A 24,889-nucleotide genomic window follows, 5' to 3' on the forward strand; every position below is an offset into this window, starting at 1 on the left:
GACAGGGATGGAAGGCACGTTGGTGCGCTTATGCACACCCCCTACAGACCTCTTAGGAAAGGGATGAGGTCAATAGTAGACAGTTTAAGGTTAAAGTTTTTGGGGTTTGGGGAAGAAACCACAGAGTCAGATAGAGTATTCCAAACATTGACCACTCTGTTGCTGAAGTCGTATTTCCTGCAATCAAGTTTGGTGCATTGAGTTTGTATCTATTGTGTGTTCTTGTATTGTTATGGTTGAAGCTGAAGTATTCATTGCAGTGGTGGGATTCAAATTTTTTTACTACCGATTCTGTGGGCATGGCTTGATGGGTGTGGTGTGGCTTGGTGGGCGTGGTTGGTGGGCGTGGCAGGGCAAGGATACTGTAAATTTCCATTCCCAGCCCACTCCAGGGGAAAGATACTATAAAATTCCTATTCTGTCCCCACCCCACCAACCTGCTTTCCAGCATTTATTTGTTGAGATTTGAAGTTGCCATTTGTTTGACCATTCTGATACATAGTTGAGGTCCTTTTGAAGGGTAGCAGTATTGTCAGTGGTGTTGAATAGCTTTACATTGTCAGTGAAGAGAACGCAGTTGCTCTTACTATGATCACAGAGGTCATTTATGTAGAGTATGAAGAGAGTTGGATGTAGAACACTGCCTTGGGGGACACCACTATTGACAGATACAGAATTTGATACGACACTCCCAATTTTGACCATTTGTTGTCTGTTTGACAGGAATGCTTCTATCCAATTATGCAGGTGTCCAGAGATAACTTCCTTTAGCAGTCATTCTCATACAAAACCGGAGGATGGATTTTTTTCAAAGCAAGATGACTCTTTGTCAACCAACTAGCTTCTCTCTTTTATAGCACTAGCAATATCACTTAGACGTATATACTGCTTCACAGTGCTTGACAGCTCTCTCGAAGCAGTTTATAGAGTCAGCACTTTGCCTCCAACGACCTGGGCTCTCATTTTAACCAGCTCAGACTGATGGAAGGCTGAGTCAACTTTGAACAAGTCAGGATCGAACTCTTGGCTATGGGCAGAGTTAGCCTGCAATATACTGCATTTTAACCACTGTGTCACCACGACTCTTATATCAATTTCTACCTTCCAGGATTCTTTCTGGCCTTCAAAGCTCATCTTTGCTTACTGGGGGATGATTTTTAAAACACTTCATGCTTACTTGATTGGTTTGGTTGGGTTTTAGTTTATTACCTTATGAGAACCTAGGTTAATAAATCACTATTTATTTGGCTTAATTGGTTTTGTGGGAGCCCAAGCAGGGTTTTTTTTTACTAAGCCATAGCATAGCACAACATGGGAAACAGCTGAATATTACACTACTACAGATCAGTGGTGGGATTCAATTTTATTTTACTACAGGTTCTGTGGGTATGGCAGGGGAAGGATACAGTAAAATCTCCAGTCTCACCCCACTCCAGGGGGAAGGCTACTACAAAATCCCCATTCCCTCCCCACCCCACTAACCTGCTTTCCAGCTCCATTCTCCTGTGGAGGGCAACAAAAGAAGACCCAGCCAATCAGCTGGGATTCAGGAGGCAGAGAATAGATGGGGGCAGGGCCAGTCAGAGGTGGTATTTGCCGGTTCCCTAAATTACTCAAAATTTCCGCTACTGGTTTTCCAGAACTGGTTAGAACGTGCTGAATACCATCTCTGCTACAGATGTGCAGAAAATATAACTCAGCGAATGCGATCAATAGAATAGAATGCAATCAACCTGTTTTATTACCATGCATAGACATACAGAATTTATTGGGCTCCCAGCCAATACAAAGACCAAGGAGCTCCAAAGTCTCCAAGATAAAGATTATATACCCCAAATAGAGGATGCAAAAAAGCACTATAAAAGTAATGCAAATTATTATATAATCCCTCAATCGCAATGACTACATTAAATAATTTGAGGGATAACCCATTACAGGTAGTCATCAACTTATAACTGATTATGACTTACCTGAAAAAGGGACTTACGATTGAGAGCCGAAGTTCTGATGGTGTTCCCTTTGCATCAGGAGGTTGCACTTTCGGTAGTCAGCAACATGGGTGCCTATATGGCCGTTTGCAGCCTCCCTCGGTCATGTGACTGCATTATATGATGGTATCATGAAAATCAGCACTTCAGCAAAATTATGCCCATAATGAACAATGGGTCCATACTTATGACTGCCACAGTCACTTAATGAATACTCTGTTCACTGAATGACCATTGTAAAAAAAAAAAAATCATACAACTGTTTTACAACCATTCGAACTTGCAACTGTAATGTGCAAGCTCCATTATGGTTGCAACTCGAGAACTACCTGTATTACTCTCAAATCTAGGTGGATCTTCATCTGCCCTTCCTTCCTGGAATCAAACAGGTGTTGTTGTTTTATTATGTGTATATGTTGCCTTTCTTCACATTTATCCAAAGTCAATAGCCCTCTTTATGTTATCAATCTTCTCTCAAGGATCCTCCCCCTCATATAGTTTTCATTTTGCCTATAGTATAGGAATAATCTTTACTACAAACCCTTGAGGGGCAAAAAGAGATGCTTAAGATTTCTTTCTGCCTTCTGTACAATAAAGAGGTCTAACATGAGTATTCAGAATTAGCAATCGTGGAATTTTTAGGATCATTTCAGCAAAAAGAGCTAAATACCCAGCATCCAAATATCACCTGGACCGAAAATGAACCCAACTTAATAATTTCGGGTTCAGATATAACATATTAACCATCAGGGATTGCAGTACATTGGGTAGATACCATTTATAGAAAATGGTGTTCTGTAGGCCCTTTAGGATACTTGCAATCTGAGAGCAGAAAGAGAGCAAAATGCATTGTGATTTTTCTGCCTAACACTTAACTAGCTGTTTACAAACTGTTGTAGATACTGTCATTTTTAATTGGCTTCTCAGAGCATAGAAGAGAGTTTTTCTTCACAGTATAATTAGACTCTTTTGCCTCAACTGGGGATAGCAAAGTAATACCCAAAGCAGCCAAATATCAAGCTAAACTTTTGGAGGTCAAAGGCTACTTAAACATTTAAAGGGTTGTTACTTCTTCATTAAAGCATGCAGAAAATAATTACAAATCGCAGAGAGACTATCGAAGAATTCCAGGCAAAGCCTGGTCATTAAAGGGAAGTATAGCTAGGGAGTCCAACTGTTCATTTGCTTACACCGTTCAATTTGAGTGTTCCAAGTCATAGATAAAGTCAAAGATATTATTTCATTATTTACTGCAACAATACATTGTACAAGTGCATTTATCATTGTTTTCCTTCTCTCTGTTTCTTTTCTCCACCCATCCAGTCACAGCAAATAAAACACCTCTGCTTATCTTTTGCTTTTTTATCTGGGCAAGTGAGTAAAGTGCAAACCACGTCTTAGGTTGCATTTCTTCCATTAGTAAGATTAGTGTAATGTTGGAATATCCTGCAATATCCTGAAAAGCTCAGGAGGATCTTCAGCCAACACAACATATGTGCACACTTTAAACCCAAGAATACACTAAGGCAGAAGCTTGTCTACCCCAAAGATAAAACACCCAGACATATACTGAGGAACATGGTATATGCCATAAAATGCAGTGAGCCATGTGCAGATCTTTACATTGGGGAAACGAAACAATCACTTCATAAACACATGGCACAACATAGGAGAACAAACCCATCAGGACTAGATTCAGCAGTCCATTTGCATTTAAAAGACAAAGGCCACTCTTTTGAAGACAGCAAAAGTCCACATTTTGGACAGAGAGGATCACTGGTTTGAAAGAGGGGTCAAAGAGGCCACCCATGTCAAAATTGAACAGCCCTCTCTCAAAAGACAGGAGGGATATGACCATCTATCTTCAGTCTACAACAGAGTCCTTTCAGCACTTCTAAGAAGGCCCCACGCCCACTTGCACTACTCAGGTGACCCTGAAGATACAGATAAACCTCCAAATTGCCTCAACAACTCCCTAAAAGAATGCAAATGACCAGCTGACTGCAAGGAGTATAAATCCTTCCATTCCCCACCATCCCGTTAGAGCTGAAGAAACTTCTTGGATAAGAAGTAAAACATCTTCAAAGAAAAACAAGTAAGTCCAGTTGCCTCTTGAAAAAGTACCTTTGGGACAACCATGACCTGGAAAATTAAGATAGATTTTTGAAAATTTCAAGTTTAAGTTTTGCAATGCACCTCCCTTTATATAGTATAATGGCACTAGTAGCTAAAATCCCCACATTATCTCCTTACTTTTCTGCATAAATTAGGATTTCAGAAGCATTCAATTTCATTTTCAGAGAATTCTAACTATGGACCAAATATTACATTTGATAATTAGTTACAATTAACTTTGAAACAAGTAATTTCAATCTATAAGGTATCTGTTTTTTTAAATTAATCATAATTTGTTATAAATTGCTCTCTCATGCATTGATTATTGATGATGTGCCATCAAGTCATGTTGACTCTAAGCAACCATATAGGTAGACCTTTGCAATTTGATGTGTTCCCAGACTGGCCCTTTAAGCCTTGTACTGGTACATCCATTACCACCATAATGAAGTCCATTCAACTTTCTGCTGGTCGTACAAGTCTTCTCTTTCTTTTATACATGCTCCTAAATTAGGATCTTCTAAAAGTTCAGATAAATGCTGAACCACATAGGATAAAGAGAGGGGCGAGGGCAGGTGTGAGCTTCAGAATTGTTCCAGCTATCCCATCTTCTTCACGTACCATTCTATGAAATATGGAATGAACATCTCTGCTGAAGAAAGGGACTAGAGGCAGAAGAAGAAAAAAGTGTCTTTAATGTGTTGATTGAGCTTATATATACCAAAGAGCCTTATTTCAGAGCAGCCTCTTACTCTATGCCTCTTATCTTATCCTAAGAACTCCATTTACCTATTATGCATCTCCAGCTGGGATGTAGGCAAAACTGTCCTTATCCCCATCTCTCTTAAGGAAATAATACAATGCTTTGTGTGTTTCTCCTTTGTGTGTGTTAAACAATTATTGCTTATATGTCTCTATAAAGTATTTCAGATGTAAACCAACAACAGTGTCCACGATTTCTGAAAAGTTCTGTCCAACATTTCTGTTAGGACATAAGGAAATTATTTATTTTTATAGATGGAGAAATAATTCAAGGTGGTGAATATACCTAATACTCCTTCCTCCTCTTATTTTCTCCACAAACAACAATCCTGTGAGGTGAGTTGAGCTGAAACAGAGTAACTGGCCCAAAGTCACCTGGCTGATTTTCATGCCTAAGGTGGGCCTAGAACTCACAGTCTTTGGTTTCTGTTCTGGTGCCTTCACCACTGGACAAAGCTGGCTTTTCTTTAGGACTCCACTTGCTTCCATATTACAATCTCACTTATCTGAAATAGGGTCTCCTACTTGAACAGAAGATTGGACTAGAAAGCTTCCAAGGTCTGTTCCAACTCTGTTATTCTGAAAGTGGCTTAAATACCTCTTCACTTATCTGCCTGTTCATATGAGAATGAACCGGAAATGAATTATTGAGGCACTCTTTGAATTTAGGGGAGAGATCTCAATGCTTAGTGAAGGTAGCTTTCCTGAAATCTAGTCTGTGTTTGGATTGGAGACTTAAGTAAAAATCTGATCTATATAGCCATGTATTCTAGAGTGAAAGAAAGGCAGGATGCCGTGGCAGCAAAAGAGCTACTAAATTAGAAGACAGGGATTGTAGCTGAGAAGTAAAGAACATGCTTTGAATACAAAAATTCTCATAGTCACTAGTATCCGCAGTTAAAAAAAGAGAGAGATTGGGAAATCACATTGAAAAAGAATACTTGCTGTGACTCTACAAAATTTAGGCTAGAAAGAAAGCAGCGCAACCTAAGATGTCTTAGCTTTAACTGGTTTTAGATATTAAAAAAGTATTTAAAAATTTTAAAAAAATCCTGGCATCAGATATTGGATGCTAAAGAGTTTCCACTCTACTGAGAGTTAAGCAAATCAGTTGAAAAGAGAATAAAATTGGCCGAAATGCTAACTCCCTCATCAGAGAGCCAAGCCTGCCCTAGAGAAAATGGCAGATTTTAAATTAAAAATCAGATCTAATTACAATTTCTGAGTAATGTGTATGTATGATCAGGCTCTGTGTTTCATTATGATCTGTACAAACCAACAATGGTACTGGTTGCTTAAATTATATCATGATGTACTGCTTGTTTACTGAGGTTACCGATAAAAGTGAATTAACCAAAGCATTTGATTGTCCTAAGCCATTGAAATTTTGTAAGTTATTACTGCATTATTAAGCCCAAACCTAAAGAGCTTCAAGTAACAATGCAACATTGCTCCATAAACCAATTTGCACCCCAGAGTTTAGATCATACCCTAAAACCCTTTGATTCTCTTTCAAAAACAAGAGGTTAGTCTAAAAGGAATACAACTGAAATCTTTCCTCATTATTGTTCTCAGAGTTAGTGATTTGCTTATCTCGCTCTAACTCTAAATAGATAAGACCCATTTTTATGGCAACTTCACAGTTGCTTTATTAAAGCTTTCACCTTTGAATATTAAAGCTACTATCTGTTTTCCCATTGTTTCCCATTCCAATTAACCACTTCTCACAAAATTAAACCTTTTGTATTAAAAAAATGGTTTTGATGTCATCTAGAAAAATAATAATTGCGGCTTTCCACTTCTAACAGAAAAAAGACAGGACAACTGGGAAATGCAACTTAGTTTTGCATTCGGGCCCAGAATTCCTAGAGGAAATGTTCAGGAGAGAAAACCAGAGCAAAGTAATCTACCACTATCTCCCTCACCTTCGTTCAAATTAAGCTTAATCAGTAATTTCAACAGTTTCAGCACCTGGGTTTAAAGAAAGTTTACGAACCTCATGCTGTGTCCCATTGAAAGACTATTGAAAAGCATTTCACTAAACTACAGGTTACAACCACAGTGGGGACTAAGATTTCTGTTGCTAAGCAAGGCAGTTTGTTAAGTGAGTCACACCCAATTGTGCACCCTTTTCCTCATGGTTATTAAACAAATCACTGCAGATATTCGATGAAAAATTCAGTCCTTAAGCAAATCTGATTTTCTCTATGGTCTCTGCTTGTGGGAAACTGGCTGGGAAGACTGCTGATGGTGATCATACAACTCTGGCTTGCTGCAGCCATCATAAATGCTTGCGAATTGTCAAATGCCTAAATTTTGATCAAGTGATTGTGGGAATGCTGCAAAGGTTATAAATGCAAGGGCAGGTTGTAAATTTCTTTTTTCAGCACTGTTGTAACCTTTAATAGTGTACATTGAGTGGATGAATTGTACATTGTGGGCTACCTATATACTAAACCCAGCCTACTTTGGACAATTCACAGCAGCGGCAGCAGTAATATGTCATTCTGGATTTTTCCAGGATAATCTAAACAAAACTCAGAAGATCAAGCTGTGGTTTATGTTATTTAATAGTACAATAATGTATTCTTTTTATGAGCAATCTGCTTTATATTTAACATAATATTAATATATCTCCAAGGTCAGGCTACCCAAAATACCCTTCCATTTAGAAATGTTGATTGTATCACCAAGGATAATCAGATTTGGTTAGCTATGAGTAGTCTCTCTCGAGGCCTTAATGAAAATCTTGTTCGCTAACTCTTCTGAAAATTGAGAATCTTCCACCTTGAAAACTGGATTCTCAGAAGTAATGCAAATTATTTAGCAATGAAGCCCTGCTATTACAAGCAAAGTACTGTACAAAATATACATATTTCACATATTACATTCAGATTCTGATGAATTCTCTTTCTTACAACAGCTTCCGGAATTTCATTAATTATTTCCCTACAAATTTCATTGTATCTTCCCATTAAAATGCCATTTAAGAAGATAACACTTTTCACATTGTTTAAATTTTTTTTTAAAAAAAGGAAAATTAAATCCTCATCCTAAAATCATGATTCATAGAAAATGGCTATAAAATTTAAGTATAAAAGTGAAAGAAAATAAATAACAACAAAAAAAGAGAAAATGTGGCTAAAATTAAAAGAACAAAGAAAAATCTTTCTGTAAGGAATCCAGGTGGAAACATAACTAGACCACAAACTTAGCACTTTTTCTCCCTACCAAGTTCTGAAAATAGTTCTTAACTACAGTAGAAGAATGGAAAAAAGAGACTGATAGACACTTCTATTTGATTCTTGGGTTAATTACATTATATTTAATAGATTGCTGTAGGTTCCCAACCACAATCCATATGCCATTCAAATCTCTGAGACCCAAAAATCCTCTATACGATTATTGCAGGAGTTGGCTTATAAAAGGATTTAAGGAGTGTCAAACTCATGGCATCACATTGCCATCATGTGACGTATTGCCACTTTCCCCCCTTCACAAAACCAGGGGTGGGCGTGGCCAGTGTGTGACACATCTGGCCCACAGGCTGTGAGTTTGACATGCCTGATCTAAGTCTTGCTTCTACTAAGCAAGGACCACCCAACAGATTTGTATGGCCCTGTTGGAACAACTTTTGTAAACATATCTCTATGGCAACTACAAGAGATCCCTTGTCTTTTTCATAGGGAAAGTTCAAAATTAATTGTATTTTACAACATGCTTGTCTCTGAATTTGAATCAATTGCTCTTGGCAGATTTCAGCTCTTTTTCCCAAGAAATAGCTCCTTTAACTTGTTAAATTTCTTAAATCTCTGCAGCTATTTTCAAAGCTTTTTCATCTCTTTCTGAAAAACTTCATACATCTTTCTAAAACTTACAGTTTTGAAGCATACTATGAGAGCCATTTGCTAATAAATTGCATCATGAGTAAAAGCTCAACACGAGAGTTTTCAGAATCTTCAAAAAGTGAGACCCCAGCCTAGCTGAAAATTACAGACTAATCTCTTTATGCTGCATCACCTGTAAAGTCATGTAATCAATTATTAACCAATCCATTATCCTCCACTTAGAGACAAACAACCTACTTTCCAATAAACAATTTGGTTTCAGAAAAAAACTATCCTGTAATCTGCAACTCCTACACTGAAAAAACATATGGACTACACAACTCGATCAGGGCAAAACAATAGACGCAATCTACATAGACTTCTGTAAAGCCTTTGATTTAGTGGTACACAACAAACTACTCCTAAAACTAAAATCTTATGGTATCTCTGGACAATTGCATAACTGGATAGAAACATTCCTGTCAAACAGACAACAAATGGTTAAAATTGGGAGTGTCCTAGCAAATTCTATACCTGTCAATAATGGTGTCCCCAAAGGCAGTGTTCTAGGACCAATCTCTTCATACATTACATAAATGACCTCTGTGATCATATTAAGAGCAACTGCGTTCTCTTCGTTGATGATGTAAAGCTGTTCAATACCACAGACAAGACTGGTACCCCTCAAAAAGATCTTGACCATGTATCAGAATGGTCAAACAAATGGCAACTTCAAATCTCAACAAATAAATGCTCTGTCTTACATATTGGCAAAAAAAAAAATCAGAAAATAAAATACAAGCTGAATAGTCAAGACCTTGTTGATGATCCAAACTCTGTCAAGGATCTTGGAGTACTCATCTCTAATGATCTAAGTGCTAGAGCCCACTGTAACTACATAGCCAAAAAGGCACTAAGAGTTGTTTACTTAATCCTGCATAGCTTTTTCCCTGGTAATATCACACTACTAACTAGAGCATACAAAACATTTGCTAGACCAATACTCGAATACAGCTCATCAGTCTGGAACCCACATTACGCATCTGATATTAACACAGTTGAAAAAGTCAAGAAATATTTCACAAGAAGAGTTCTCCACTCCTCTACTTGTTGTAGAATACCTTATGCCACCAGACTTGAAATTCTAGACCTAGAAAACTTTGAATTACGCCGTCTTCGGTCTGATCTAAATATGGTATATAAAATGATACATTGCAATGACTTACCTGTCAATGAATACTTCAGCTTCAACCATAACAACACAAGAGCAAACAATAGATACAAACTCAAGGTTAACCACACCAAATATGATTGCAGGAAATGCGACTTCAGCAACAGAGTGGTCAATGTCTGGAATACTCTACCTGACACTGTAGTTTCTTCCCCAAACTTTAGACTGTCTACTATTGACCTCATCCCTTTCCTAAGAGGTCTGTAGGGGGCGTGCATAAGCGCACCAACGTGCCTACTGTCCCTGTCCTATTTTTTCTTTTATTTTTCTTATATGTACCCATTTCATGTATTCATAACTATGTATATTACTTATACCTATTATCTTGTAAGCGATTGACAAATCAAATAAATAAAATAAATAAAGGTGTTTCTGGAATCAGAATCAGTCTTTGTATAGCTCTAAATTCATATACCAAAGGGTTTCTAGCCAAACTCTCTACATTTTGAGGAGAACTCTTTCTCAACTAAAGTCACATTCTGGGATTTATAACAGTTTCTTTAGAGGCTGGAAATGGCAATCTATTTAACAAAGGGAGGGTGTGGACTTTATAAGATCAGATTAGTTGGCTGTTGGGTTATAACAACAGAAGTTATTTATCAAGAAATAAATAGCCTCCAGTGTTTTCCTCAAAATTAAAGATGTTTCTTAAATTGAAACATGACATTTTGGGGGCACCCAGAATGACTAGCTGAATTCTATTTTTATGAGCAATGAGCAGAAGGATTAATTGGAAGATGGAAGGAAAGTCTTTTTCACTGATTTTGCCCCCTTCTGTAGTTTCTCCCTCTCAGCATCAACTCTTTCGTGGAGGAGATTTTCAGAGGTGTCAGTCAGTGCAGTGGGCAGGGAATATTGTCAAAAATGTACTTCCCCTTCTGTCCAACCAGAAAGCTAGTTAGTCTTATCTCTTTTACATAAGAAGGCTTAGTTTACCTCTAAAGCCATCCAATCTGGGATTTAAATTGATACTTCTTTTTCTAAAAGTCATCCATTTTAGGTTAGCTTAAAATATTCCACTTCTCACTCCAAAAATAAAACGTGAGACATGATTTCAAAGACAAACAGATCACACTTAAAGGGCAGTGGAACCTAACATTCAGTGCCAAAAATTCACCCACTATGGCATGATTTTGATAGGCACAACGAGATATTATTGACTATTGAATATCATTGGATACCCAATCTATTAATCTTTTATATGGTAACATCTGTAGGGTACCCAATGAAAGCAATTCCAAACTACTAATCTATACATCTGTGGTATTATCAACCAAGTCTAAGAAGAAATGCAATTGAAGTTCAGGGAACTTAAATAAATAACTTGAACTGTAGCTATTTTTTCCCCCTTAAAATCAATCAATCAAGTTGTTCTTTCAATTTCATCATATCCCCAAGCTGTATCTTTTTCAGTAAAAGAAGAAAAACTCATCTAACAACAATCCAAACGCAGACCATTTGCTGCCTACGAAGAAACATCTAATTTTCTTGTAGCAAAAGTCACACTATTGTCAAATTTTACTGCACCGGAGTCATCCGTAGATGTCAAGCACATATTTTTAGCAGAGTACTTGAAGTAATCTGTCCTACTGCAAATCCATTTGCCAGGTGCCTCAGAAAATATATTTCCTCTGTGATCTTTTGAAAGGCTATTTCTTTCTGTGCATGGCACCCTTATTTTGAGCTACACATTAATCTGCCAACACTAAATTGATTGTGAAAAAATTAGGTGCTCAGCTTCAGACGCTGGGCTTTCCTTCTTTTTATCTAAGATGTAGGAAGTAAAAAAAAGAGCCAACATAAGCTGCTAATTCATATTTTACAACAATGGACTCCATAGGTCAGCCATGCAAAATGTCTTCAAAGCAGCCCACTGCAAAGATTAATATACACTTCAGAAGTGCAAAGCTTTATTTAGCAACAAATGAGGGTTTCCTTTTTCCCTCTCTCACTCACTGTGACTGCAAATACCAGGCTATTTATCACATACATCTGTTAGAGCTAATGTTTTCATTAACCTATGAAGCAGATTATTAAGAAGTATTTAATGTCTGCCAAAAATAGTGATTTACTTTTTTGTGAACATTGCCTAGCCCACTGACAAAGTCCATGCCTTCAAAATTTCTCCATGTTTGGTCCTATCCTTATGTTCATAACAGGACAGGTATTTATATTTCCCGATAAAAAGTGCAAAAATAACGTATAACCTCCTGATCTCAGAACCTTTCCAACTTTTCAGACAAACACAATATTTTTTTAAAAAATGATACCTTTAAAAGCTTTTGTCTCTTGCCTCCTGGAACTAGCCTTTTCCATCTAGAACTTGGCTGGGGTAAAAGCAATTTTTAAAATTGGCCAGGAGAACATCAGCGTATAGGAAAGGTTAAATACCCCTGGTTCCATTTGAACCGATTTCCCCCTGCAAATGTAGCCTTGGCCTTCTGCTTCCATATTCTTCATAAAATGGAAGTTTCACCCGAAGTGAAAGTTGTCGGATATAAACTATCTCAATGCCTGCCAGTTTCAGCATTTATTACCTTTTCTTTTGAAGCCTCCCTCCTTTGCTAAGTATGTCAGATTAGTGTGAAGATGTCAGACAGGGATTTTATGCTAATTCTAAATAAAGCTTTTGGAGAGGAGTGAAAGAATTATGTTTCCCTTATACCTTTGTACTTTAATGACTGAGCAAGATTGGAGAGTTGCGCTATCGATACAGATGAAGAACTGACCTAAAAAAAACTGAAATGAAAGCATTTGTTGATCATGACAGGACTCCCTGGATCTTTAACATAGTAAATCCATACAAATATTGAACTACATGAAAGTCTGACCTTCATCGATAGCAAGTGAGTTCTAGACTCTGTTAGCTGTAACATTAATTAGACCAGGGGTGTCCAACCTTGGCAACTTTAAGACTTGTGGACTTCAACTCCCAGAATTCCTCAGCCAGTGAAGCTTAATTTAGCAAAGCTGGCTGAGGAATTCTGGGAGTTGAAGTCCACAAGTCTTAAAGTTGCCAAGGTTGGACACCCCTGAATTAGATTAAGAGGAAACTGCTTAGTCACATAGGGCAGGCTTTTTCTGTCTGTACTGACTAAGTACTGACTAAGACTACTGTGAAAACACAGAAATTACTTCAGCAGTATGATATATATTTTCTATGCACAGCTTTTGAAACATTCTCATATTGTTTTCAACATCTCAAAGACTATGTCAGACACAAGGAACCAGGGCCACATCCTGAGCTGATCAAAGTTGCTTCTTTATTGCTGCATGCCTATTAACAAGAGTCTGGCCAGACTGATTGCATTCTCTTGGAAAGAGCCAGATAAGGAATTCAGGGATTCTGTGGGAAATAAAATCTGTTCATTTTCCAGCTGTGCAAGGAGTCTAAGCTCAACCCCACCTTCACATTTCCTCTGTTCTGACCAAGGCTTCAGAGCCCATAATTACGTGCACGCTTATTTTAAAAACAAGTCTTGTTTTATTGCAACGCTGGGAATTATTTTCACTCCCAGCCAGTAATGAATTTCAAACAGTCCCTCGAGATAAGCACCTACCTTTCTTTCTTATGAAGTGCTGCCAATAACAGAAGTGTCAAATGAACTAGAAAAGAAACCAACCAAAGTACAAAGACCTTCAAGAGTGAATCTGAACCGAATGAACGACTTTGCTTCCTCCAAAGGTATCATCATCTTTGCCTGTCCTTTATACCTTATGAGAGGGGCAATCATCTCCCAGCCTTACTCCTGAGTTGCCCCTTTTGTTTCAGCTACTTTCACCTTCTAGCAGCTCTGCACACACACACACTGGGAACAGGCTCCCCTGGGTCCTCTGCCTCACTGCTGCCAGAGTCCGAAGGCTCCAGAGTCAGCACTCCACTCCCAGATGGTCCTGGCCCCATCTCTGCATCGGACACAGGACCCTTGTCCGAGTCCTTTCCAGACTCCTGGACTGATCCCCTTTCTTCCCCACTGTCCGATTCTGCTGCCATCTGCACAGACTGCTGGCAAATCACAACACTCTCCCTCCCCACTCTAGTTGGAAATTCAATTACAGACCATAAGGAAATGTTTTTTAAAAAAAACAATATGTTTTAAAATCAAGCTATAACACTATTTAACAATATCTTAAAAACAAACATAGTTTTCAAACTCAGGCACAACTGGAGAGTTTTTAATTTTCCTTAAAGAAAACACCTTTTTAAAATTATCTGAATGCAGGAAATACATTTTGATGTGTGGACCATTTATCTATCAAAAAGTATTTAAATGCAAATGTTGAATTCCTCTCTTTTAATTCTGCACCAACCTATAAATACAAATGTAATGTAAAATTCACATAATAAAAATATTTTATACCCTATTAAATAAACAATCACATTTTAAAAAACCATACTGATGAGAAACAGTCAACCACTTTAAAAAGAAGAAGAAATCGGGCACATTTTTTTTTTTGCTTCTCTCTCATAGAAGGAAAGAGTTTTAGAAGCAAAGGTCATCTTCATGCTCCTACCTATTTTACTTTGAAAGACAATAAGTCTTGGTTCTCTAATCTTATGGATTAAATTAAATTCAGTGCCAAATGCCAAAATTACCTACTCACTATTTTCTATTGCCAAGCCAAATCCATTTCTCAACCAGTCAACAGTTCCATAATAATGTTTTAGTCTATAAAATAAAAAGCCATACTTTTCAATTAAAAGTCAATTATAATCATAATTAATAGGAATAAAACTCACATAGACCTTGGGGGGAAGGAGATAATGGTGGAGATGAGGATCAGTTGAGTCAACAGTGAGCTAGGTTGTAATTTATGATGCCAGAAATTGATCACGCTTTCTGTGGTGCTGTTCTATTAGTTAATTTTTTTCCCATTCAGAGCTAGAATTTCTAAAAATGATATGTGAATCCCTTGTTATATATTTATTGCTTTCATAGCCCTTTCTTTAGCATCTGTTGGCTTGCCTCTCCTTTCCACAACAACCTATAAAGTAAATCTGTCGGAGAAAAGTAAGCTGCTCAAAATCATGAAGGGAGCTCAGGTTGTTGGAGGAGACTTGAATTTGGATCTCCTAGTCCAAGTCCAACACTTTCACTAACACCCTTGTGTCTTCCTTATTACTGCTCATGCTGTGTATGGCCTTTTGCTTGCTCATTTTCAGAAATCCAGTATATTCAGTCAAATATACATTTTCTTTCTGTTTTAAAAGCTGAAAGGGATTTTTTTTAAAAAAACAAAACAAAAACCCACCAGCAATGGTCAGAACTCCACATCTATTTCCTACAAGCAATTTCTCCCCTTCGATGACTTTTCCAGAAGCATAGAGTTGAACAAAGGCAGGGGGCAAAATAAACATGCCTCTATTGACCGTTTAGAACCAGTTTGCTACTGAAGTCCTGCGAGATTTAGCCCTCTGCTCATTCTCTCTGCTAGGAACGAGGCCTCTTGGTTTTCAGTGCTCTTCAGCTCAGAGCTACTAGAGAAACGAAAGAGAGAATTCACTAGTGCAAGAATAGCAATGAAAGCTTAAAAATCAAATCATTTTTCAGTGTAACAAAGAGTAAAGTTGTCAGTTGTTGGAGGCTGGTGCAGTCAAAAACGTTCTTTATTGTACCAAGATAGAATCACAGAACTTTGAAAAATTGTCTTTCTTTCTGATTCCTCTAGTACTGAATCAAATCAAGGCAGAGTTGTCTTGAGATTCCTTCTCAAGCTTTTCTCTTTCTCCAGGACTGAGTAATATTTCCTGAAAGTCGCCCCTTAATTGCTTGTTCATTTCTTCCCTATTCCAAAGGTCAGCTTTATATCCCTTTTCAAAGCTTACTTTAGATGACAGTGCCTTGGCTGATCTCATAGAGCTAAGCAAGGTTGAAAAAGTTACTAGTTGTATGAGACACTACCAGAAATCTTAATACTGTCAACTAAGTTTGGGATATTGAAAACATCTTGGAAAAAAGCAACAGCAAACCATGGTGATTTTTTCCCCCAAGAAAACAGCTTGGATAGGAGTGTCATCCAAATTATTAGCTAGATTTCAATGAGTTTCTACTTTTTTCCTTTGCAGATAAAGATGAATTGTCATAGGTGAATGGTTTGTATTGCATCAAATATACAGCTGCATGTTTCAAAGGGCTGTCAGTATTTTTTAAGAAGGGGGGTTATTTTACATTATTTTGTGTGTAAATATAAATAAATCAGCCCATGGAAAGTTGGAGGCCAGATTAATCTTAATAACTAAGTCAATGTATACTAAAATGGAAAGGGAGGAATCTTGGTGGACAGACAAATTGAAGAAAGGGGCGGGGGGGAGAGCAAAGAATTGCCCATAAGACAATGGCTTGTATCACTTGGTCATTCTATGAATACTTAAACTGACTTTATAAAATTGCTTTTGGAAAATCCAGAGTAGAGGTTGTATCACCGTTAGTGCAATAACCACCACTGGAAAAATACATTTCTCAGCGACTCTGCAAAATATTAATCTTGCATCTATATTACAGCTCATATTTAGAAACAAATATTACATTCTTCACTACTGGGTTATTTTTTGAGCTATTATTTCATAGGCTTATTATTTTATCTTACTTTTCTGTTTCCATCCTGAAATTCAATACTAGGGTCTAAATAGCACACACAAAACATTTCTCTGCCATTCCCTCTCTAACATGTTTTCAGTTATTATTTTTCAAAAACCCAAATGTAACACTAAAACCTCATATGCTTTCACTTGAGTAGTAGATTTATGAATTTAATTTCTGCTTCATAGAAGTTATTACTTTTAACTACTTGGGAGGAAGACTCTATAAATTGTTTTTATGACTGTTAGACTCCTCAAGACATCTTGCTCTGGGTTTGTCATTTACAATTCATGCTAAATGCAAGATACATTTGGAACAAGCAAATATTTATTTTAATTTGATCCATCTGTTAAATGAAATTCAGACAGAGATATTGTTATCAAAATATTTAAATTCAACAATTTGTAAACAATATATCTGTTCATTTAATCTGGGTTAAAAGCACTCCAAAGCATAATTCTTATGAAAGCCACAACTTCAAATCTGCTATTCTCATGGATACAAGCCATGGTTTCTATCTCCTGTTCATTAATCTATTTTTTAACCAAAGTTAATTAGTGAGACATTTTAAAGAGTCATCAGAAATGCATCTCAGAAGCCACCAAGGAAATGTATTCTAAACTCTTTATCACTTCATTCCATTATGTATATACACATATATACAAAGACATATTTTAGGTAGCAATGCAAACCTACCTGCAGATAAGAAAGAAAGCAATATCTGTAGTGATTCCCTTTTTAAAAATGTTCTATTGATGGTCATCAACGAGAGAAAGGTGATGCAACAAAGGGGATATGGCATATTCATAGGTCTGAGGAAGCATTATTCATGCTAAATATACAACGTGTAAACCATTGCAGGCAACAGGGCAGCTTTTTACAAAAAAATAATGTATTTTCCTAACAGTGAATACTTAATTTTCTCTCTGATCATAGTCCCAAAGGTGCTTTTTCAAGAGGCAACTGGATTTTCTGCATTTTCTTTGAAGATGTTTTGCTTTTCATCCAAGAAGTTTCTTCAGCTCTGGAAGAAGCTTCTGAAAGAGAGCCGAAGAAGCTTCTTGGATGAGAAGCAAAATGTCTTCAAAGGAAAGCCAGAAAGTGCAGTTGCCTCTTGAAAAAGCACCTTTTGGACAACTATGACCTGGATGACTGAGAATCTCCACAGACGCTCTGTGATCACAATTACTCAATACTACAAATATTATGGTACAAGTTGAAATACGAATAATATTTTGGTGACAGGAATCGGAAGATACCATGGATAGCCAAGAAAACAAACAAATAGGGAATTCAGTCTAGACTCCTCACTTGAGGCACAAATGACCCAACACAATTATCATATTTTGGATACATATTGTGAAGACTCAACTCTCTTGAAAAACTTGCCTTTGTTGGGAAAGATAGAAGGAAAGAGAAAAGGGCAACCAGCAGCAAGGTGGATGGGCATACTGTTGAACCAGGGGTCCCCAAACTTGGCAACTTTAAGACTTGTGGACTTCAACTCCCAGAATTCCTCAGCCAGCTTGCTGAGGAATTCTGGGAATTGAAGTCCACAAGTCTTAAAGTTGCCAAGTTTGGAGACTTCTGGGTTGAACGACCTGAAGGGCCAGGTGGAAGAAAAAGCATTCTGGAGATTGTGGTCCCTTGTGGTTGTTAAAAGCGGACACGAACTTGATGGCACACAAGCAAAATGTAATCTCCCCCCAGGATATAGCATACTATTTGTTTGCGATAGTGCTGACTATTTGTTTTTAGGGAACAAAAGTGAAACTATCTGTGCCACTAGGTAGACGTCTTAGGGTACAGATAAGTGAGGTCAGATAGGAGAAAGCCCGCCCCAATAGAAAAACAGCTAATGGCCACTTCACCCCCACAAACAGTTGATACTTGAGTTCACACATTTACCTAAATCCTAGGAAAATACATTGATGAACTTCAGAAGCACGTTATAAAATCACTAGTCACATTGACTGAAGCATGTCAACAAAAGAGAAAATCTCAAGTCACAAAATGATGAAACAAACATGTTGCTTAATATACAGCAGTGTAGAGTGTAATGAAATGACATCAGCTGATGGAACTCTATACTGAGAGCACATTAAGTATGCCACATATGGAATGAAAATCCATAACAAAAGTATGTCAACATGTTTGTTATTTGTTAAAAGAGCAAAAGCAATGTTATACCATTGATTCTTCAAACTGATCTCCTGAGATACTGAAACAGATAGCGGTGAAAGATACTGTAAAGAATTAAACTAAAGAGTCTTTGAATAAAATGTCTAGAGCCTGAATCCAAAACTCTCATTAACTATGAATTCTGTGGTTACCTGTGAGTCAACATTGCCCCACCATGAAGTACAAATATGTAAGCTAGTTCAGCAGTCTTCGGTGTTCATTTGGTCTCCTAACTGTAAATTCTGAGAACTATAATCCACACATTATAGGGATTACTAAAACAATACAGGAAAAGTACTCTCCATAACTGAAAATGGGATATTAATTTTCACACAATTCTTTTTAGTGCAACCATAAACCAGCAATAAACAACATGACAGCCTATTTGCTTTATTTATTTTCAGCATCTGGTCAGAATTGTAACAGTATGATCACCTTTTCTTATTTCTTTTTCCCCAAAATGAAGGGAAGGGAAGGGAATTTGCAATATTCACTGCATTCGTTTTGTAGTCAGTTAAACAGTTGAGGTTTCATTGGTTGCAGATCATAGTAATAGCACAAACTGTTAGGAAAGCATAAGGTATAATTGCTAATCTCCTTAGATACTATCAACCTGCCTTCCATTGAGGACCTGTATACTGCACGAGTAAAAAAAGAGGGCTATGAAAATATTTACAGACCCCTCACATCCTGGACATAAACTGTTTCAACTCCTTCCCTCAAAACGACGATATAGAGCACTGCACACCAGAACAACTAGACACAAGGACAGTTTTTTCCTGAATGCATCACTCTGCTGAACAAATAATTCCCTCAACATTGTCCAACTAGTTACAAAGTCTGCATTACTATTAATCTTCTCATCACTCCTTATCACCCATTCTCTCCCACTTGTGACAGTATGACTGTAATTTGTTGCTTGTATCCTTATGATTTATACTGACTGTTTCCTAGTATGATTTGATTGCTTATTGTACCCTATGCCTATTATTAAGTGTTGTACCTTATGATTCTTGATGAATGTATCTTTTCTTTTATGTACACTGAGAGCATATGCACCAAGACAAATTCCTTGTGTGTCCAATCACACTTGACCAATAAAGAAAGAATAAAGAAAGAAAGAATACTCAATAGTTGCTAATGTATTTTCATTTATCCTACTCTTCACCCCCCATCCCCAAAAAATAACTGGCTTGGAGATGTGCACACTCACATGGTAGTTTAATAAAAGAAGATAATTGTAGGAGGCAAGCCAGCATAAACAAGAAATGGCAGCCATTCAGATAGAACATGATGAAAAGTCAAGAAACTAAAATAAAATGCTGATGCTCAATGAATGACAACCTGGCATGTTTCTCAGAATGGGGAGATGATAACTTAATAAGGTTTAGAGCAGTGGTCACCAACCAATGGGCTGGGGACCACTGGTGGGCTACGAGAAAATTTTGGTGGTCCGCAGAGAAATGTCCCCCCCCCAAAGCACTCCTCCCAAAGCAATTAATCCAGGCTGTGCGGGAACACAAGATTGTGCCGCCCACATGGCCCATCTACCCACTGGCCCCCATCCTTCAGCCAAACACAAGCCTTGAGTAGAGCCACATGAGCTGGAACTGGAAGGTAAGACCAATGGCGGGGGAGGGAAATCCGCCCCGGGGTGGCTTGCTGACATTGGTGGGAAAGTTGGTCCCATATTCCAGAGCTGCAGTAGTCACAGGCCTGGCCCTTTGGTCATCTCGGAGCAGTTCCTCCAGTCCATGGCAGGCCAGTGCACCCCGGTGGAGGAGCAGCTGCTCTGGGATGACCAAAGGGCCAGTCCTGTAACCAATGTCAGCAAGCCACCATCAGTCAATATTCATCTTAGTGGTCCGGGGGATTTGAAATTACGAGTTTGGTGATCCCTGAGGTCCAAAAGGTTGGCAACCCCTGGTTTAGAGTAAGAAAACGTGGAAAGAAAAAAACAGAATCCGATGTAATTGTCAGTCATTTAATAAATACAGTGCAGAACAAATTCAGAAGACACATGAAAGCAATATAACAATTATCAAGGCTTTTACTGAAACAAGTGTAAATTTGAAAGAAAGTGAAGAAAGAATAGTTATCTTTTTAACTACCAGTATCTCTAATCCAATACCTTCAATTGCATGCTATATTTATAATATCCACCTAAGAGTTTTGGGCAAATGCATAGCTTCTACCAAGCATGTAACTATATATCCTGACACACTCACAGAGAGATCTGAACAAGTGTAACAGTTCAAAAGTAACGTAACTATTCATATATAAATCCTGCAAAGATGAATAATCCCAAGGAGGTTTTAGAGTCTGCAAAACTGGCGTCTTCATGTGAACACCTGGCTATGATTACCAGAACTGGAAATAGGTGGATGATCACCAGATAACCATAAAGTTGATATCCAAGTATTATTGTAGATCTTTCAGTCCAGGTATGGTAGCCCTGATGTTAGGCCCTCAATGTATATCCAGGTGAGAGAAATTCAGCATGTACCAAGAAAGATTTACATGATAGGGTTATGTTAAAGACAAATAAGCATGGCCAGTGAAATAAAGCGGGAAGGTTAAATATACATCTTGGGGCCAGTTTTGTGAAAATCTGGATCAATTGATTAATCACATTTATATAGCCACCCATATATGGTAGAAATGGCTTATGGTAGAAGTGGATGGGACATACGGTCCCAAATGCAAAACCTAGGTTTTTGCAAAACCTAAGATTATACAAATAATCTTATAGATTGTTAGCATTGTTATTAACTGTCTTTTTCCAACGTTGGTGCTCAAGATTGTAGCCCATGTCAGTAAGCCTTAACCTTCTTTCCTACATGTAAATCCTGCCAAATTCAGATATATTTTATTTATGACAAGGTCTGTATTGCAAAGATAGGAATTTCAAATAATTGCCTGGGTTGTTTTTTTTTCAGAGAATTTCAAATGTACACGGATCAATATATTTATGATACTTCCTATTTTAGACCCCCATTCCATCCTTCCTTTCTTGTTGCTTATAAAATGCTGTAAGGTCATCAAACTTCATTTTATTTGTCTAAGGGGAACAAATTCAATGTCATCAAGCAACATGACTGTGAAAGCAATTTGAATTTTAGGAACTCCATCCTCGCCTAAAGACCCACTTAACTGATGCAAACTTCCAATCCATACCCAATGAGACCACCTGGAGGTTGCAACAATTGTACAACTCTCTAAAAATAGTGAACTTTCTTTAAATAATGATGGAAAAATGTCCTAGGATACAAAGTGGAGATGCTATGAAAAACTCAGGCATTGGATTCTGCGCATAAAGAAAAAGGAATTGCAACTTGAAATAAAACCATTCTTCTTAAATACCACATTCATGATGCTTGCACCACAGAGGCTCCATATAATTTTTGTGTCACTTGCTTTCTACTGAGCAGGAATATTTCCATAATAAATAGTAAATAGTAAATATGAAAAGAGATAATGCCTACTTCAATTCTGCCATGAAGTTTCCATTTCAGGCGATTTCTTACTGTTCACTATCCCTCACCCATCAGATTACAGATTACAGATTAACAGAGTTGGAAGGGACCTTGTAGGTCATCTAGTCCAACTCCCCATCCAAGCAAGAGACCCTACACCATTTCTGACAAATGGCGGTCCACTCTCTTCTTGAAAGTCTCAAGCAATGAATGCACAATGCCACAATGCACCAGCAACATTTTATGTATGTATGTATGTATGTATGTATGTATGTATGTATGTATGTATGTATTTGTCTCCTGACTTTCATTCTTTTTACCAAAAAATTCCAGCCAGCCAACACATCCAACACACCTTCCTCCTCCCATCTTCTCTCCAACAACAATGTATGGTAATTCCATTATGAACTTACCTAGGAAGATAAGAGTCTGTTTCTTGGATCCTCGGCTCTCTGGACTTTCGGTTTTTCTTAGAAATTGGGATTGCTTTTCGCTTCTTTTTACTTCCACTGTTCCTTGCTTGTAGACCATCAAGACTTTAATCATATTCCGGCACATAAATGTTACAGATACCAATACTATGATGTACACAATAAAGGCAGTGAAAATACTAAACTGGAAGACTCTCCATTTGGATGATAAATTGGTACATATTGTCACATTTAAACTTAATTCAGGCAGACGTTGGGACTTGGATTTTTCACAGAGAACCAACCCTTGATGGCCTGGGATGTCTACCAAGGGGTGCTCTGCCCCCATTGCAAAGAGAAGGGGTAGGGCCACCAGCACCGATGTAATCCAAACAAAGGCAATGAGGATCTTCACTTTGTAGGTCCCAGAAGTAGCTTTGAACTTAAAGGGGTGGCAGATGGCAATGTACCTTTCAAAGCTTAAGGTGGCCACATGTAACACTGTGGCATAGCTGCAAGCCTCGAAGAGGAAGCTGTACAACTTGCAGGTTAGATCTCCTTTTGTGGTCGAGAAAGGGTTCCATATGATGCTGTAGAATTCCACAGGCATCCCCAGTAAGATCACCAAGAGATCCGAACATGCTAGACTTATCATGTGGTCGGTCACTGCTTTTTGCAGGTAGCCTTTCTTTTGCAGGATTTTGGAAGTCTGGATGGTGATGCTGTTGCCCAAGATCCCTGCCACAAAGATAATGCTATAGATGAAGGCAAGGATGATCTTGACCCATTTATCTACTTCAAAGTCTTTCACGTGGCTGTGATCAATGAGGTGCCAACAATCCTTGTCTTTTGGTGCCTCCATGAGCAAAACTAAGTATGGAAACAGGAAGGAAGAAGAGAAAAGCAGGTCACCAAAGGTCATTCATACAGTCTTACAGTTAACATCCCTCCATACTTACTCTGAAATATAACTAAACTGGTTGGTTTGAAGACCCCCTTGTTCTACGTAAGGACAAACAGAAATGAAGTTTTAATAACACTTTCCTCTCTCGCATTCCCCCACCCCACCCTAGGCCTTATTGAATTAGTTGTCTGCCTCAATCACATTAACAACAATGAGAGCGGGGGGGGAAAAAAACCTGAGGAAAGCTTTTGTTCACCTGTTCTGGGTGAGACAGAAGACAGGAAATGCTCGATGCTGGAGACAGCTCCCAGTTCTCCTTAAAGGATAGCTAACCCGACCAGCAATACTGTTGTAGTCTCTGCCCTTTTCCACAGGATCTGTTCCCTGTGGCTGAAAGGAGCAGTTTCCGTCAAACATTAACTTGGAGCCGAACAGTGAAAGGGATGTGGTCACTGATGAAGCCGATAAGGCGGGCTGAAAAGGAATGAGGCAACCTGACTAACAGATGAATACTCTGGTTCCCTTTTCTGAAATCTCTCCCTGTTTTTTTTTAAGAATAAACAAAGCTGGGCTGCTGTTGCCAGCAGTGTCTGGTGTTGTTTACAATCCCAACCATCCCCCACCATTTTCTTTAGCGTCCTCCTATTTAATTTCTCTTCTTTTCTGCTTCAGAGGCAGACTAGAAGCAGACCTCTGCAATGACTCGTCAGTTCAAAAAAGGAAATTGCATTCCTTGTCTTCTGGCACGGTTTTTTATTTTTTTATTTTTTTTAGAGAACTTGACTACATGGAAAGTTTTGGCACTGGGTGGTGATGGACAGAGTTGTACATACATGGGGTAGCCCTCAACTTACGACTACAATTGAGCCCAAAACATTAACTGGGAATTTTCTTAAGTCAGTTTGCTCCATTTTTTTTTTTTTTTACTTTTTTCACCGCATTTGTTAAGCGAATCCCTGCGGTTCTTAAACGCGTAACCCGGTTGTTAAGTGAATCGGGCTTCCCCATTGACTTTGCTTGTCAGAAGGTCACAAAAGGGGATCGCATAACTCTGGGACACTGAAACCGTCATAAATGTGAGTCAGTTGCAAAGCATCTGAATGTAAATCTCGTGAGCCTGGGGATGCTGCAATGGTTGTAACTGTGAAGAATGGTCATAAGTCACTTTTTTCAGTGCCGTTGTAACTTTGAACTGTCATTAAATCAACTGTTGTAAGTCAAGGACTATCTGTACTTTACTTCTGAAAATCCAAATACACAGAGGAAACCTCCCTTAGTGGGTCACTGTTGATACAAATGATTCTGAAATTCTGTGTATCATTATAATGTCTGGGGGTAGGAAACATAGTTAGGGGGAAAGCTGTTTGCTGCTCCTTTTTGCCCAGTGACAAAATGTCCTGGCAACCTTTTCTCC

The 24,889-nt window shown here is 38.1% G+C and overlaps 1 protein-coding gene across 1 annotated transcript in view; it reads right to left on the reverse strand.

Annotated features, from left to right (window-relative positions):
- GPR39 (G protein-coupled receptor 39) overlaps positions 1-23,908 on the reverse strand; it is a 173,887-nt gene extending 149,979 nt beyond the window's left edge. Inside the window, exons 1-2 of the mRNA XM_026714641.2 lie at positions 23,732-23,908; positions 22,575-23,441 (exon numbers count right to left, since the gene is read on the reverse strand). Coding sequence (XP_026570426.2) covers positions 22,575-23,433 — 859 coding nt within the window. The 5' untranslated portion in view covers positions 23,434-23,441; positions 23,732-23,908. The remainder of the gene's footprint in view (positions 1-22,574; positions 23,442-23,731) is intronic.
- Between the last annotated feature and the right edge of the window lie 981 nt (positions 23,909-24,889).

Source organism: Pseudonaja textilis, chromosome 1 (assembly GCF_049901715.1).
Source record: "Pseudonaja textilis isolate UNSWEBS1 chromosome 1, rPseTex1.2, whole genome shotgun sequence".
In the NCBI taxonomy this organism is placed as follows: Eukaryota; Metazoa; Chordata; class Lepidosauria; order Squamata; family Elapidae; genus Pseudonaja; species Pseudonaja textilis.